General features: G+C 44.0%; 2 protein-coding genes across 2 annotated transcripts in view; both read left to right on the top strand.

Moving 5' to 3' along the window:
* Positions 1-17,491, top strand: part of LOC310703069 (RCC1 and BTB domain-containing protein 1) — a 177,436-nt gene that overhangs the window by 83,559 nt on the left and 76,386 nt on the right. The window lies entirely within an intron of this gene.
* Positions 2,625-17,201, top strand: RAB20 (RAB20, member RAS oncogene family). The gene is made up of 2 exons (XM_083495095.1): positions 2,625-3,056; positions 16,449-17,201. Exons 1-2 carry the CDS (start codon positions 2,888-2,890, stop codon positions 16,982-16,984), a joined length of 705 nt encoding a protein of 234 aa, XP_083351221.1. The 5' UTR covers positions 2,625-2,887; the 3' UTR covers positions 16,985-17,201.

Genomic DNA, 17,491 nt, shown 5'->3' with positions numbered 1-17,491 from the left:
CCTTTCGAGAAAAAGGGGCTGGAACCGGGGCTGGAACCAGGATTTTTGTCGGGGGTGGGGCGGAACCTGGGTCATTTTTATTGATTTAGAGAACGGCCTGAGAAGGGCCAGAGCTCAGTTCTGGCTGAAGAAAAGCTCCGGAGGTCGCCCACTGAAGTCAGGTGAAATAAAAAAATTAAGGTCTTTTATATATAGCCCTGGAGCCATTTTGGCTCCCAAACTGACCAAATGCTTTCTCTGCAAGGTCAAAGGAAAATGGGAAAACCTCCCCATTGTCTTTTCATTCACAAAACCTGTCTTAAGGGTATATCTGTGTATGACCTGGCTCAGGAACTATTTGTCACTACAAAAGACTGGCCAGGGTATCCAGTCAAGTAAGCATGAACAGGTAACCTGCCAGACAGGAGGTAAAGAACGACAGAAGATAAACAACGCACTCAGATTTCTGTTGTAGACCGCCCCTTCTGTCATGTAGGTATGATGTGTCTAGGGGATGGTCTTGGGCTACACCCCTTCTGTGATGTATGTATGATGTTTCTGGGGGTGGTCATGGACTCCAGGGCAGGCATTTAAAATGTCTCTATAAGGGCTGGCACACCTGGGTTCTGGGTCCTCCTCCTTCTCCTGCATGTGAAGGGGGCACCCTGTTGAACATAGTTAAATAAAGATCAGTCTTACTGGCTGCTTTGCTTCTCAATATTCTCTGGTTGGCCTCTTGTTATTTTCTCTGACCGATGGAGAACCTACAAAGCACTCTATAAGCGCTCTTGTGTTCCCCATAAGGGAATAAGGGCAGATTTTGGTTTTTTACACAGGCCTCTCTCCTAAGCCAGGGCAGCCAGCCCACGAGGCAGACGGAGGCAGCCGCCAGAGAAGTGCAGGCCCTTCAAGGGCCCCTCTTTCCCAGGAATGGTCCCAGTTTCTGAATTGATCCCAGAATGTCTGGCTTTTCGTTAGGGCATCCCTATTTTTATCGGAGAAATGTTGGAGGTCATGGCTATGCGACTGCGGAGTCAACTAGGCAACCTTTAGAAGACACCAGAAGGCAGCCCTGTATAGAAGTTTTTTTAATGCTTTATGTTTTTTATATACGTTGGAAGCTGCCCAGAGTGGCTGGGGCAACCAAGTCAGATGGGTGGGGTATAAATAAGAGACGTGCGAAGGGGCTGTGGCCTCTGGAGAGATCTTGCAGGCCCCTCACCAGATCTCATTGCCCCAGGAAGCAAGGCTTCAGCGGACGGGTAAAGCAGCAGGAGGCCACCTTCCCGTTCTGCCTCTCACAGGCCAAGTTGAAATGGCACCACTCCATTGAAATGGCACCACTCCAGCAGCCTCCCCACTGGCAGGGGGAAATGGGGCAGGAAGGAAGGGGGCTTTTTGGAAGAAAGGGAACTGTAGGAAAAGGAGTCATATAACAACTTTTCCTATATTAAGGGTGGGTGGGTGTCAGTTGGCCCTGAGAAAGTCTCACAAAGCAGAAGTCAAGTGTTGCATCAGTAGCAGAAATTCAGAAGTAGTTGTTGTGAAGAAGCACCAGCACATTGCTTCCCCCATTTTATTGGGAGCGGAGATCTTTCTAACCTGGTCTTACTTTGGGGGGGGGGATTTTAGTTTAGTTTTCAGCCTTTAAAATTGCCCTGCCCATGCAAGTATAGTGTTAGGAGTTTGTGAGTGCCAGATTCCCCTAAATTCCTGGTCCAGGAGGTACTAGAATTTAATTAAGACTTGGAATGTCAAAAGCTAACTAAACTAGGCTAATCTCCTGTGAGAGATGAGGTAGACCCTGTGACTAAATCCTCTGTAATCCGCATGTGTTAAAACCTGCTTTGAGAACAGCTCTATAAAGCCCATGGAGGGGCCCCCACCAAAAGGGGGCGTCCCTTTGGGGGCAGCACTTCTGGGAAGACACGGGTGTGGGGCAGCCCCCTTGTGGTAAAATGATTGTTTTACGGGGGATGGGGCTTTAACTTGGATATTTTAAATACATGGTGGGTGTTGTTTTATTTGGGGGTTAGGGGTTGTTTCATATTGTTCTTAAATTGTGAAACTGTTATATGTTAATTATAATATGTATAAATTAATTTGTGGAGGAAGACTATTCTGGATATCTCGTGACAATAACCACTGAAGACCCGTTTTTGGACTTTTTGTGTGGAAAGGAAAACGAAAGAATTTGAAGCAACTGGGATTGAAAATTGAGAAAACGTTTAGCAGATTGAATTGGGCATTGCGGCTGGACATTATTTTAGAGTGAATGTTTGGAATACTTTGGCGGGTGGAGAAATGGAAGTGCTTTCTACTGCTTTGTCTCTCTTTCCCATTTTCTTTTTTCTGATTTATAAAATGCTATTCAGGCCTAGACTGAATGCAGCTCTTTGGGTTTCTCCCTTTTCCTAGGTGCCTGCTTCCCTCCCCAGGTGTTTTGGCCCGGCTGGCCTGTGTCCTGGGGACTCTGATGCCGCCTCTCTTTTGTCTGGGGAGCGAGTGGGTGTCTGCAGAAACTCGCCTAGGGCCAGCCAGGGTCTTTGCCCACCCCCTTTTGCGCCTGGCCTGGGGGGGTCCCGGGGAAGGCGCCCAGCCAGACGCGCAGCGCCCAAACAAGACCAGGCTTATTCCTCGGACTGTTTCCTTGCGGATCCCTCGCCCAGCAGCCGGGCCTTCCGAGCTGGGAGCCCCGAGAGCCTCCCTTCCGCGCCGAGAGGGACGGAGCTCTTCCCCTCCGGCCGGCCGGCCTCCCGCCGGGGCTCCCGCCTGAGCGAGCGCAGCGCCGCCAGAGCGGAGCCTGAAGCCGCGTCCGGCCCAGCCCAGGTCCCGGCCCGGCGCCGCCCTTCCTCTTCCGCGCCGCCCCGGCGAAGATTCCCTGGGCGGCTCCGGGCGCGGAGCGAGCATGAAGCCCGACGGGAAGGTGGTGCTCCTGGGCGACGTGAACGTGGGCAAGACGTCGCTGCTGCAGCGCTACACCGAGCGCCGCTTCCGCGACACCGTCAGCACCGTCGGCGGCGCCTTCTGCCTCCGCCAGTGGGGGCCGCACAGCATCTCCGTCTGGGACACGGCAGGTGAGCGGCGGCGGCGGGACGCGACGCCCGGGCGGGAGCGCCCTTGCCCGAAGAGGGGCCGCGGCCGCCGAGCGCCGGAGTCGGCGAAGAAGCGCTTCGACGGCGCCTGGCGTGGCCCCGCGGAGCGGCCAAGGCCCAGCCGGCCTCTTCCCGCCCCGGCCTCCCGGGCAGCGAAGGCGACAAGAGTCTCGTCACGTCTGAAAGACGGACGCCGCCGACCTCGCGGCCTCTTGTCCGTCGGGGGCGCGAGGCTCTCCGCAGGTTTTCCTGCCTCGGATAACGTGGCCACGCCTGTGGCGCTTAGAAGGGCAGGAGCACTTGCGGAGCAGAGTCCGCTCTGACAGAAGCTTCCGTGGTGATCGCAAATATACACGGGGCAGAAGAGGGGGGAATGTAGACGGAGAGACACAAGAGGCCCAAGTCCTTGGCAACGCCAGCTTGGGCATACAGTAGTAGTGTGGATTCAGCCGACTTCCTCCGCCTCCAAAACTCATAACAATGTCAAAATAAAAAAATTCCTTCCAGTAGCACCTTAAAGACCAACTAAGTTAGTTCTTGGTATGAGCTTTCGTGTGCATGCACACTTCTTCAGATAGATTCTTCAGATAGATTCTTCAGATAGATTCAGATTCTTCAGATAGGCGGCAGGTATCTGAAGAAGTGTGCATGCACACGAAAGCTCATACCAAGAACTAACTTAGTTGGTCTTTAAGGTGCCACTGGAAGGAATTTTTTTATTTTGACTATGGCAGACCAACACGGCTACCTATCTCTAACTCATAACAATGTGTTGTTTTGATTGCAGCCTGCATGCTTTTTCACCTAATAGCAGCATTAGGAATATATTTGGATAAATGCTTCCTCTGCGGATGCACAAATACACCTCTGGCCTTATCTCCAGTGTGACATGTTGTTGCCATCTGTCTGGTGAGACAATAGAGGGCGCCTCGGGTTGAAGTAGCTTCGGTTTGAGCGTTTTCAGGTTACACTCCACATGCGCAGATGCTCGAAATGATGTCACACACATGCGCAGAAGCGGCAAATTGCAATGCGCTGACGTGGGTTGTGTTCACTTCAGGATGCGAATGGGGCTCCGGAACAGATCCCATTCGCATCCAGAGGTACCACTGCATTAGTAGCCCCAAAGTGACCTCCCTGGGGAAGAAGCCTGGACAGGGTGTCTGGAGGTCCTGGGCTGCCCAGACAACAAGAACCCCTCCTGGGCCTCACTGAGGTAACCCAACAGAAAGCAGAGTACATTTGGTACATTTGGCACCAGCTTGGTTGCCAGAAGGAGGCATACAAGGTGCCATCCGCGGGCATAGCCAAGGGAGGGCAGCTGCCCCCCTAGAACAAGTAAACCAATAGAAATACTTAACTGACCAATCACGTTTGTTCTCCCCCCCCCAAAAAAAAAATCCTGGCTAAGCCCATGGCACCATCCAACTGCCTTAGGGACTCCACTCCAGATTTGTGTAGGGTTTACTAATCCAAAGATATCCCGCAAGGCAGCAGAGGTTTAGGGCCAGAGTCTGTCTTCTCCTAGATGGACTCCCTTCCCAGGCGGATGAGCCCCACCTGCCCCTCACTTCCCTCTACAGCAGTGGTTCCCAGTTAGGGACCCCGGGACCCCAGGAGGTCCGCAAAACACACCCAGGGGTCTGCAGCCCCATCTCTTGCCTCCCCCAACTAATTTTTTGTCATTTTTGCATTGTAATATCACAATTTTTATGGTCTGTTTTAATGCTGTGAGATTTTTCAATATATTGGCCAAAATTGATTTTGAAATCACATCGCGCTAATGATTTTGACCCGGCAGTACACAGCAATATATCACTCCTTGTGTGAGGGAAAGCAAGGCACCGCTGATATTGAACGATGATCTCAGCCGATAACGCTGCTGATCTAGCTGCCTTCCCTGAAGGCGAGGGAGATGAGAGCCTTCCCTCACTGTGAGGGAAAACAGGGCAGCTGCTCTAGAATCTAGAATCTAGAATCATAGAGTTGGAAGAGACCACAAGGGCCATTGAGTCCAACCCCCTGCCAAGCAGGAAACACCATCAGAGCACTCCTGACATCTGGTTGTCAGGCCTCTGCTTAAAGCACTTCAAGGCACCATGGCCTTCCCCTGGCACTGAGGCGGAGCAGCTTTCCTCAGCCAGCCGGAAAGCAGCCACAGTAAATGTTCATCTGATGGTGGCTTGATGCATCTCCATCCCACCCCCATTCAAAACATGCGGCCATCTGATCTCCGCAGAGGCACCTTCTCTCATCCCATGCCTGATCTCCAATTTCAGACATCGTGATATATCGGAATATAACAACAACAACAACATTTATACCCCACCCATCTGGTCGAGTTTTCCCAGCCACTCTGGGCAGCTCCTAACAGGACACTAAAAACAGAATACAGTGGTATCTCAGGTTAAGAACTTAATTCGTTCTGGAGGTCCGTTCTTAACCTGAAACTGTACTTAACCTGAAGCACCACTTAAGCTAATGGGGCCTCCTGCTGCTGCCGCGACGCCGGAGCACAATTTCTGTTCTCATCCTGAAGCAAAGTTCTTAACCCGAGGTACTATTTCTGGGTTAGCGGAGTCTGTAACCTGAAGCGTCTGTAACCCGAGGTACTACTGTAAAACTTCATTAAAAACTTCCCTAAACACATTGCGATGTTTAGCTGCTGATATATCACAGGGTTGAAAATAAGCCCTAGTCTGTTTTTTTTAATACTTAAAATTCTTTGCTTATTGGAGGCTACCCCACATTTTGCTCATAAAATTGCAGAGGTAACTACCATTCAGTTATCAAGATTTTCAAAAGTAGAGCATCCATGGCTTTGCTTTTGAAAAAATGGGGGTCCTCAGTAATCAGCTAATTGGGAACAACTGATATACAGCACATGCAGAAACCATCTTCTTGACCATTTGACGTGGTATTGGTCTCATCTGCAGGGGAATCTTCGCATGCAGGGGAAGCCCCTAGCCCACTAAGAGTTTGAGACCCAGCAGCTGCCCTCCCCTGGTTTAGCCGGCCAGTCGAAGGCATTTCTTGGGTTGTGGCCACTGTGCCATGCTGACAAGCTTCTAGGAGCCACAGGGGAGAGCTGAGTGCAGGGTGGGGCCAGAGGTGGACCAACTGCCCCTGAAAGAGCATGACACCTCACAAGAGGTACTACCCCTCCCCTAACAACCCCCCACACCCCATTTCATCCATTGAATGATTTCATTAATGTTAGAATCTTTTAATTTTAAGTTTTAGGAGTTAAGCTGACTGAGACAGGCCAGTGCCTCAGTGGAAGAGCCTATTTTGGCAGGGCTGGGAGAGGACCCTGCAAGAAACCCTGGAGAGCTTTTGCCAGTCTGTAGATGATACTGAGCCGAGATAGGAAGGTGGTCTTAGACGTAGGTGCTTCAAATTCTTAGCGTCCTTTATGTAAGTCTACTTCTGTGACACATGGCTTTTATTTTCTCACATTGTTTTGGGTGGCATCTAGAATGAGTTGGAAGTATCTTGACTGTAAGTTTCACATCTTTTAAAGCCATTTATGTGTGTCCTAAGAAACAGAACGCTACAACTTCACAAAATAATTTAACAGTTGCTCTTTTGAACTTCTCATTTTAAGAGGTTTCACTGGGTGTTCATCAGTATGCGGATGATACCCAGCTCTACTTCTCTTTTAAATCAGAACCAGTGAAGGCGGTGAAGGTTCTGTGTGAGTGTCTGGAGGCAGTTGGAGGATGGATGGCGGCTAACAGATTGAGGTTGAATCCTGACAAGACAGAAGTACTGTTTTGGGGGGACGGGGCAGGCAGGTTTGGGGGATTCCCTGGTCCTGAATGGGGCAACTGTGCCCCTGAAGAACCAGCTGCGCAGCCTGGGAGTCATTTTGGACTCACAGCTGTCCATGGAGGTGCAGGTTAATTCTGTTTCCAGGGCAGCTGTCTACCAGCTCCATCTGGTATGCAGGATGAGACCCTACCTGCCCACACACTGTCTCAGCGGAGTGGTTGCATGCTCTGGTTATCTCCTGCTTGGACTACTGCAATGCGCTCTACGTGGGGCTACCTTTGAAGGTGACTCGGAAACTGCAATTAATCCAGAATGCGGCAGCTAGACTGGTGACGGCCGCTGAGACCACATAACACCAGTCCTGAAAGATCTTCATTGGCTCCCACTACATTTCCGAGCACAATTCAAAGTGTTGGTGCTGACCTTTAAACCCTAAACGGCCTCAGCTCAGTATACCTGAAGGATAATCTCCACCCTCATCATTCAGCCCGGACACTGAGGTCCAGCTCTGAGGGCCTTCTGGCAACCTGTGAGAAGTGAGCTTACAGGGAACCAGGCAGAGGGCCTTCTCAGTGGTGGTGCCCACCCTGTGGAACACCCTCCCAGCAGATTTCGAGGCAATAAGCAACTATCTTACTTTTAATAGACACCTGAAGACATCTGTTTAGGGAAGCTTTAATGTTTAATGCTGTACTGTTCTTTTAATATTTGATTGGAAGCCGCCCAGAGTGGCCGGGGAAACCCAGCCAAATGGGTGAGGTATAAATAAATTATTATTATTATTATTAATCGCACCCTTAAGCCACATACATTTCAAATACATTTCAAACTGAGCAGTGTTTACTTCTCACTTTGAACTGAAACGACATGCTTCATGTGCATCACCATAGTCACAGTGAACTTCTATAGAAGATCTTTTGTAGTTAGTCTTATGGAAATGCAAGATCCATCACTTGTGATCTTAAGAATGTGAGGATTTAACTTGAACTCGCTCTTTAGTGATGTGTAAAAACATGCATAAGATATGCATAAAGTTCAAATTGCTGTGCAAGAAAGAAAAGTAGCTCACAGGGTCGGGGGTCTCCTTTGCCATCAAACTAGTAACTTAGAGGTGTATTTATTCTGTTTGTTATTTCTGTAGCACTTTTCCTTTCACACCCAGTTAAGATACTGTAATTGAGTTTTACTGTCAGATGTCCCATTCTTAAATGGCAGTGATATATATATATATATATATATATATATATATATATATGCAGGTTTTGGTGTCTTCGGGTGTCTTCCCGTGTAAGAGACACCCGAAGACACCAAAACCTGCATTCCTGTACCCGTGAAAATCTACGAAAGCAAATATATATATATATATATATATATATATGGGATCAAGATCATTTAGAGTGGATACGGAATGCTTCAACACACCAGAGTATGTGGGCCAGAGTATGTGGAAATTAGGTGAACACTGGAGCCTCTCACCTTCCTCCTCTTCCTCCTTGCAAGATGTGCAAACACTGTTGCTTGTGTGCACCCCCCCCCCCGGAAGATAAAGGTAGTATATAAATGTAATAAATGAAATAAAAGACTTCTGCTTCTGCAGTGGGGCTTTCTCCCCCTCCTCCACAAGCCCTCTGAAATTGGCTTCGGGGTGGAACATCAAAATGATGTTCGTGTGATGCTGAATTCTATCTTTTAAAAATCAGTGAGGCTGTTTATTTATGGAGGTGGATTTGGTTACAATTGTGACTAGACTCTCCACTGTGGCCACTGCCCTCTAGGTTTAAGGTGCCATGTGGCACCCACTTTATATATCTGAGTTTCTAACAATGCGCAGTAACTACTGCCCAGGTCATTTGGTTTGGTGTTTTGGCTGTCTTTTTCTTTTAACTCTGTTAACAAAGGTAGCAAGGTGTATAGGTGAAATGCTTTATTAGCACTGTTGTGCAAACTAAATAACAACAACAACAAACAAATCTATTTGCTTACCTTCTATTTTTGAGTGCAAGTGAACATGAGGTGTACCCATGATTCATCGTTGGATATTCTGTTTTACAATGCAAAAAACATCCCAGCCTGGCTGCCCCATGGAGACTTAGCGGTTGTAATAGTCACTAAGTTTCAGAGGAGACTTTTGCTTATTTTGTTTTTTACTGCAGAAAGTAAGTTGAGGACTGAATGTTCTGTACTGAACCAAGCACTGCATGCTGTGCCTAAGGCAGAGCAAAAAGCCTGCTTTATGGTTGACAATAAAGATTAAATGGACAAGTGGTGGAACCCTTGTGTGAAATATCTTTTAAAAATATTTCTCTTTCTTGCCGCTAAAGAATTAAAAACGTAAAAGAAAGTGGACATTTTCAGCTGTGGTAAAGAATTTTCTATGAGAGAAGTCATGCTGTGGCTGTGATGTTAAGGTGGAAATATTGAGGTAGACTGTGTTGTTAATAATATCCCACACATTACATGCATCCAGCATGGCAAAGGTACCTTTGGATTTCCTAGTGGCTGTTGGTATTGTTCAACAGTTGATGGCTGAACAATTTAAAATGATCATATCATTTATGAATGTTTGCACCTCAGAAAAGAATTATTATTTTAAAAAACCTCATCTTTATTTCAATTTTACTTCACAAACACCCACACCCCCAGATGAAAATTATAAATGAACATACAAAAAGAAGAAAAAATAAAAATTAGACACAAATATGAATAACTAAAAAGAATAAAAGATAAATATATTGTACAGTACTAAGATCCAGTATAAATTAGAAAAAATAATATAATTATACCATATTTCATTTCATCTTTTCTTCTGGTTGAGTTCCATTCCTCCTCAAAGCAGTTTCATTTACATCCTTTTATAAACTGTTTCCTTTTTTTAATAGTTCCAATTCTCCCCTTATCTCTTTCATTCAAATATAATTTTTTACATTGTCATTTGTTTTTTGCAGAAATTAATCAAAACAAGCCCAAGTGTTAATTTGGGGGCACTGCTTTTTAAGATAATCTCTGTATTTATCCCAGTCCTTTTGAAATTTTTGTTTTGATTTACCGTATTTTTCGCCCTATAGGACGCACTTTTTCCCCTCCAAAAATGAAGGGGAAATGTGTGTGCGTCCTATGGGGCGAATGCAGGCTTTCGCTGAAGCCTGGAGAGTGAGAGGGGTCGGTGCGCACCGATCCCTCTCGCTCTCCAGGCTTCAGGAAGCTATCCGCAAGCCTTGCAAGCCCGGGGTGAGGTCCCGCGGGCTCGCAAGGCTTGCGGGCAGCAGCCTGCAGCCCACAAGCTTGGGGGATAGCGGGGAGGCGCAGCGCCGCCACCCCGCTATTCCCCGACCTGATCTGGAGGCTGGCGGGGGGTGGGGTGGGAGAAGAAAGCTTGCTTCTCCCCATCGCCAGCCCCATAAGCTCGGGGTACAGCGGGACAAGCCGCTTCCCCACGGAGGCTAGAGAGGCTGTCCCTGAAGGCAGAAGAGGGAGACGGAGCACTCTGTCTCCCTCTTCTAGCTTGGGGATGGCTGCACAAACCTGGGGGGGAAATAAAAAAAAATTCCTTTATTTCCCCCCCAAAAAACTAGGTGCGTCCTATGGGCCGGTGCGTCCTATAGGGCGAAAAATACGGTACCCCTAATTGCCTCTGTTATTCTGGCCATTTCTATATAATTGGAAAAAAATTCTTGCCAATCTTTTTTTGTTGGGGTTTCCTCCTTTTTCCAATATTTGGCAATTAGGGATATTGCTGCTTCTGTGGCATAATTTTTTTTAAAAAAAATAAGTCTGTGTCTAAAATTCCCAGCAAGAAAGTTTTGTTTTCTTGTTGAAATTTTGCTTAATTTTTTTTTAAATTCTTCATCGGAAAGCTTTAATTTTATCGATTCACAAGCTGAGAATTTCCGAATTTCATTCCACATTTTTTCCCATGGTGATAGCCGTATGGTTTCCTAAATCTATGGCCCATTTGATCATTACATCTTTTATCTGTTCCTCCTTGACCTCCCATTCCAATAAAATTTGATATATTTTAGAAATTAGTTTTGTCTTACTTAGTAATAATGTTTTAACTAATAATGAAATCTCATTGGCAAACCCTTTTTTATTGTTGGCTTTGAACACTTCGTTGACCTGATGGTACTAGGTCCATCCCGTTAAATGATGTTTTATCTCCTCATATTCTTTTAATTTAAATTTATTATCCCTTTCTTCTAAAAGTTCTTTATGTTTAACCCAATTCACTTCCATATTTTTCTTTTTGGCTGTTAGTGCTTCTACAGGCGAGATCCACCAGGGTGTTTTCAGCTCTATTAGATCTTTATACTTCTCCCAAACTCTATATGACTTTCTTACAATATGATTAAGAAAGCCCCTGTGGACCTTAACCTTTTCGTAACCCAAATAAGCATGCCATCCGAAACGGTTGTCAAAGCCTTCGAGATCTAATAAATCTCCATTTTGTAAACTCATCCATTCCTTTAGCCAATTTAGGCAAACCGCATCATAATATAATTTTAAATCGGAGAGTGCCAGTCCCCCTCTATTTTTATTATCTATGAATAATTTGTGTTTAATTCTTGGTGGTTTACTTTGCCAAATGAATCTTGAAAGGTCTTTTTGCCATACTTTAAAACATCCCACCCCTCCAATAACTGGTATCATTTGGTACAGAAAAATAAACTTAGGCATCACATTCATCTTAACCACTGAAATTCTGCTGGATAATGATAATCTTAACCTATTCCAGATTTGTAAATCCCTTTTGATCTCTTTCCAGAGTTTTGTATAATTATCTTTGAATAAATTACTGTTTCTATTCATCAACCAAATTCCCAAATATTTAGTTTTATTCACTATAGTCAATCCTGATATTTCCTGTACTTTTTCTTTTTCTTGAGTGGACATATTTTATGCTAGCGTATTAGTCTTTTTCCTATTCAGCTTGCATCCTGCTACTTTTCCAAATTTCATGATTTTATCTATTATCTTAGGGACACTTTCTTCCGGGTTTTCCGTAGTTAGGATCAGGTCATCCGCAAAAGCTTTTATCTTATAGGAATTCTTTCCCAAAGTTATGCCCTTTATATCTTGATCTTTTCTTACCGCTATTGCCAGAATCAGTACTGTTATGAATAGCAGGGGTGAGAGGGGGCAGCCTTGTCTGGTCCCTTTACTTACATTAAATTCTTCTGTTAATTCATTGTTTATTATCAATTTAGCTGTTTGGTTTTCGTAGATTGTGTTAATACCTCTGCCAAATCCCCCCCCCCAAGTTCTATACTTTCTATCGCTCTTTTCATAAACTTCCAGGATACCTTATCAAAAGCCTTTTTCACGTCTACTAGCATTAGGATGGCTTTTTTGTCCAATCTTCCAGATATTCAAGAATGTCTATTACGTTCCGTATATTATTATACATATGTCTGCCTGGTAAGAAACCAATGTGATCTTTGTGAATAATTTCATTCAGTACTTTCTTTAATCTATTGGCAAGAATACGGATAAATATTTTATAATCATTATTTAATAATGATATGGGTCTATAGTTTTTAACTGATGTTCGATCAGTACCTTGTTTTGGTATTAGCATGATGAACGCTTCTTCCCATGTTTTTGGTATTTCCCTTCTATTAAAATTCTATTGAGTACTGTTTTCAATGGTTCTGCTAATACATCTTCTAATTTCTTGTAATATACAACTGAGAAGCCACCCTGGCCAGGGGATTTCCCTGTTTTTGCCTTAGATATTGATTGTTGTATCTCTATCATCGTTATTGTAGAATTTAATTGTTCAATTTTCTCACCATGTGTCGTTGGTAGTCTATTCTGAGTTATATATTTTTTCCATTTCTTCCTGATCTTCTTCAGCAAGATACAATTCCTTAATAATTTATAATTTTTTATCTGATTTCTTTAGGTTCATCTATTATTTTCCCTTCTACTATTTTCTCTATCAATTTCTCCTTTCGTCTTTTCTTTCTTAATGCTGTATTGTTTTTAACACTTGATTGGAAACCGCCCAGAGTGGCTGGGGAAACTCAGCCAGATGGGCGGGGTATAAATAATAATAATAATAATAATAAATAATAATAATAAGAAGAAGAAGAAGAAGAAGAAGGCAACCTGCCTTATATTTAATAATAATAATAATAACAATAAGGCAACCTGTCTTATTTGCGAATTCAATTTTTTTTTGCCTTGCCCTCTTTATCTTTTGCTCAATTTCCTCGTTCAAAATCATGGAGATTTGCATTTGCAGTATCTTAATATTATTTCTTGGCCCTTCCTCCATCGGATTTTTAGCCAATTCCTTCTCATTATCTCTTACAAAAGCTTCTCTAATTTTTTTTTCTTTTTCTTTCCATTGAATTATATTTTGTTGAATGAAGAAGCCTTGCATAACTGCCTTGCTTGCATCCCAGACGGTGTTGATATCTGTTCCCTTATTCAAATTAAATTCAAAATATTCTCTTAAATTTCCTTTTGCTTTTTCTAATAATTTTTCATCATTAAGAATGAATTCATTAATTCTCAATCTTCTTACTGTATTCCTTCCTTCATTTCTAAAGCAATTGGATTATGATCAGATATTGTCTTTGAATAAATTTCAGCCTTCTTACATTTTAATAATATTTCTTTTGATACCCATATAGCATCTATTCTTCCCACTGATTTTTTTTTTTTTTTTGCTTCTGAATGATATGTGAATTTTTATTTGGATGTTTAGCCCCCCAAATGTCTTGTAAGTCTAGGTTTTCTACTAGCTGCAGGAAATTTATTGGCAACCTGTCTCTCGTGTTGTCATATCCATCTCCAATGAAGTAACTCCATAAAGGTCTCCCATTAATATAATCTTTTGATCCCTAAATTCCAATAATTTATCTTCCAACTTCTTATAAAATTCCACTTTTTTATCATTTGGTGCGTATATTCCCACTATAATTATTTTTTCCTTGGTTTGTGACTTTTATCGCCATCACCCTCCCTTCTTCTCTGAAAACCTGCTCTGAATTTAGTTCTTTTTTTACCACATCCAAGGAAACAAACCCATCCCCCATTTTTAAAATTAACTAACACCTTCCATGTTTTCTTGTAACATGTGTTTTCTGTAAGCAAATTATATCCCATCTATTTTTTTAAAGTAACTTGTCAGGGAACTGCCATCGGCTCGGGCGAGAGGGTAAAAGCCGGATGGATTACAGAGAGCCCCCAAAGATCGTGGGAAGCAGCACCTCCTTAGCGGAGGAGAGTAACCAGTGGAGAGGAGCTTCAGGGCTCGGAGGAGGCGAGGCGGTGCCAGGACACCTTGCCTGAGCAAAGCAGGGAGGAGAGAGGTCCTCCATTGCCCATGCCCTCCCTGCGCAGTAGGCTTCCTCTGCTGGGGAAGGTTTAAGGACTGCCCACTCACAGATTCTGCCAGTGAATGAGCGAGCCACAGAATAGTGGCGCTCTGCATGGTGAAGGGTTTTTGGCACCAATAACGAGCCGACCAGGGAGGCATTTGCCTGATTGCTCTTGAGTAACCCCCTGAAATCCTTACATAACTGTTCCACCTTGTTTCTTTTAGTCTTATTGTTTAAGCCGTTAACATTCCATGAAATGATTTTTTGAGGTCCATTGAATTATGAATTGTCAACATCTTTATTTTAGTATCTTATATTAAGTGTTTTTGGGCAGGCAAAATTATTAAGGGACTAGTGAAATTCTCCTATGAAGAAATGTTACAATAGTGGAGGGGTCTTGTTTGAGGGGCAGGAAGTGAATAAAATGTATAAAATTATCATGCTGTGGAGAAGCTTTATATAAACAGTTTAGGGCTGAGCTTTGGCAGTGAAATATTTCCCAAAGATCCTTTCAGTTGTGGGAAAATTCTGATGAGCAGCAGCATCTAGCCGTCCTTGGCATGGAGAAAGTGGTGGGTGGAGTTTGAGACCCCCATTTGCAGCCTGAGGGGTTTGACACACAGTCGGGGACATGTTTTACCCACTCCTACAGGGGAGGGAAGGAGGGAGCCCCTCTGAATTAGAGAAATTCCTGCAAGGTGCTCCTGTCTCCGTAGTGAATGGCAGGAATAGTTCCAAAGGTTGTGGGGCAATCTTCTGGAGAACAAGATTGCTACCAGATTAAAATCTGGTAGCAAACCTGCTCTCTCCTGGCCCAGGAGTTTGTTATGAGTTTGTAAGTGCAAGACACTCTAAAATCCAGATCAAGCTAGTCTTAGAATTGAATTAAAATTGAATTAAAATTGAGTTAAAACTGTGTGTCGGACTTCCACATATCAGAATCTAATTCATTATTAAGCTGTGTCAGACACCTCTTTAAACCAAGGGAATTGTTAATAGTGCTAGAAGTTAATTAAGTCAAGCTCGTTTTCTTTTGAGAGGATAGCATAGTCCTGCATTAATACAAAGGATCAAGGGATCCTTCCTTCAACGGAGAGTTAGTTTAAAAGACAATGCAAGTGTTTTAGGTTAGAGTTCAGGTAGGTGTTATGCAATGGAGATAGGAAGCAGCAAACTGGAGAGAGCCAGGAGCCAAGTTTGAGAGCCATGTTTGAGGTCTGCTTAAAGTTCAAAGGTGCTGGAGCTATGGGAGAAGGCAGAACCTTCTGGGGGATGAATGCTGGGAGCCCCTCCATTGTAGACTCAGGTGGTAAGGTAAAGGTAAAGGGACCCCTGACCATTAGGTCCAGTCATGGCCAACTCTGGGGTTGTAGTGCTCATCTCACTTTCTTGGCCGAGGGAGCCGGCATACAGCTTCTGGGTCATGTGGCCAGCATGTCTAAGCCGCTTCTGGCGAACCAGAGCAGCGCACGGAAACGCCGTTTACCTTCCCACCAGAGCGGTACCTATTTATCTACTTGCACTTTGACGTGCTTTTGAACTGCTAGGTTGGCAGGAGCAGGGACCGAACAACGGGAGTTCACCCCGTCCCAGGGATTCAAACCGCCGACTTTGCAATCAGCAAGCCCTAGGCTCTGTGGTTTAACCCACAGTGCCACCTGTGTCCCTTGACTCAGGCGGTATATCTGTGTAAATAGACCATAGATCATAAAGACACCAGTCTCCACTGTGCCTCATTTCCAAAAGTACCTGGAACCCCTGGAATCTCACCCTGCTGTGTGGATTGGGGTGGCATGTAACAATATGTTGTTCAAGAGTTGAAGGCCCAAAGATGTTTTGGAGGGGGGTCATCATGGCAAAGTGAGCTAAGAGACTGCTCAGTATTGTCAGATAACACCTTCCATTTCTGTCTTCTGTCTATTTATGCCAAAGCTCTGGAGAGGATATGGATGTCATGTTGGGGTGGCAAGTTCAACTCAGTTTAAAGTCATCCAAGGTTGTCTGCTGAGCAAGTGAGAGAGATATTGTTCCCTAACTGGAAAGAAGGAGGTTAAAGGGGACAAGAAGCCCAGAAACCCTGTGACTGAGCAGCAGAGCAAGAAGAATTGGGGAAGACTCACTAGGAGAGAGAGGGTGGCCAAGGCAGACCTGTCTCTCATACCACATACTTCTGTGATGCTGCTGGAGAATCTTTTTGCTTGTTTGTTATATAATTGAATATAGACTGAATGAAGTTGTGCTTCATACATCCATGTTATTTTCTGTCTTCTAGGTCGAGAACAATTTCATGGACTTGGATCTATGTACTGCAGAGGAGCAGCAGCTGTTATCCTCACTTACGATGTAACCAACTTGCAGAGCATCTTGGAACTTGAGGATCGGTTCCTGGCCTTGACAGACACTGCCAGTGCAAACTGCATCTTTGCTATTGTTGGGAACAAAGTGGATCTCACAGATGCTTTTGCCTTTTTGCCAGAAACAGAAGGTGAACATCAGCCCCCCGAGCAGCCCATCAACAGTCTCATTTCTACCAAGTTGAAAAAACAAGTCCATATGAGTGATGCCATAGCACTTTATAAGAAGATCCTAAAATACAAAATGTTGGATGAGAAGAATGCTCCAGCAGCAGAAAAAATGTGTTTTGAAACTAGTGCAAAAACAGGGTATAAAGTGGACCACGTATTTGAAACTGTATTTGAGATGGTAGTTCCAGTAATTTTGCAGCAGAAAACTGAAGGGTCACTGCAAACTGTAGATTTAAATAATATCAAGACAACTAAAAACATACAATCCAGCTGTTGCAAATAAACAACAAATGAAGGATATATAAAAAATATAAAGGTGAACCAGATCAACTACTTTTTTGGCATAATAGATCTATGAAACTGAACTTGATTAATAGAATGGCAAACACTTCATTGGGGAAGGTTTGAAACAATGGCATAAATTTTGACTTTAAAGCAATTATTTAAAACTTCTATATTCAGCTGAGTGTGATTTATCCACATTAAATATGTTATACTCATCTGTCTACTGTTTTTCACATTCATCTGTCCTGTCCATTTTAGTAGTGCCAATATTTTTGCATACAAAAAATGCTAAATTGTACTAACTAGAAACAAGTTAGTACAAGTGCTAAACAAGTACTAACTAGAAAAGACTGATGTGCATATATAGAGTTCAGGAACAGAAAAAAATAGTTTCTTAGAACCATAAATTGTAGAGTTGGGTGCTTTGGATATGTAGCCATCCTGATTCAAACTGGTTAACCCCACACACTTCATTCTCATAGCTGTAAGGATGGAGCCACAATTG

This window comes from Podarcis liolepis (genome assembly GCF_965112155.1).
Source record: "Podarcis liolepis genome assembly, chromosome: 3".
In the NCBI taxonomy this organism is placed as follows: Eukaryota; Metazoa; Chordata; class Lepidosauria; order Squamata; family Lacertidae; genus Podarcis; species Podarcis liolepis.
The sequence above is the reverse complement of the archived record's forward strand: the minus strand, read 5'-3'. Positions and strand labels throughout refer to the sequence as shown.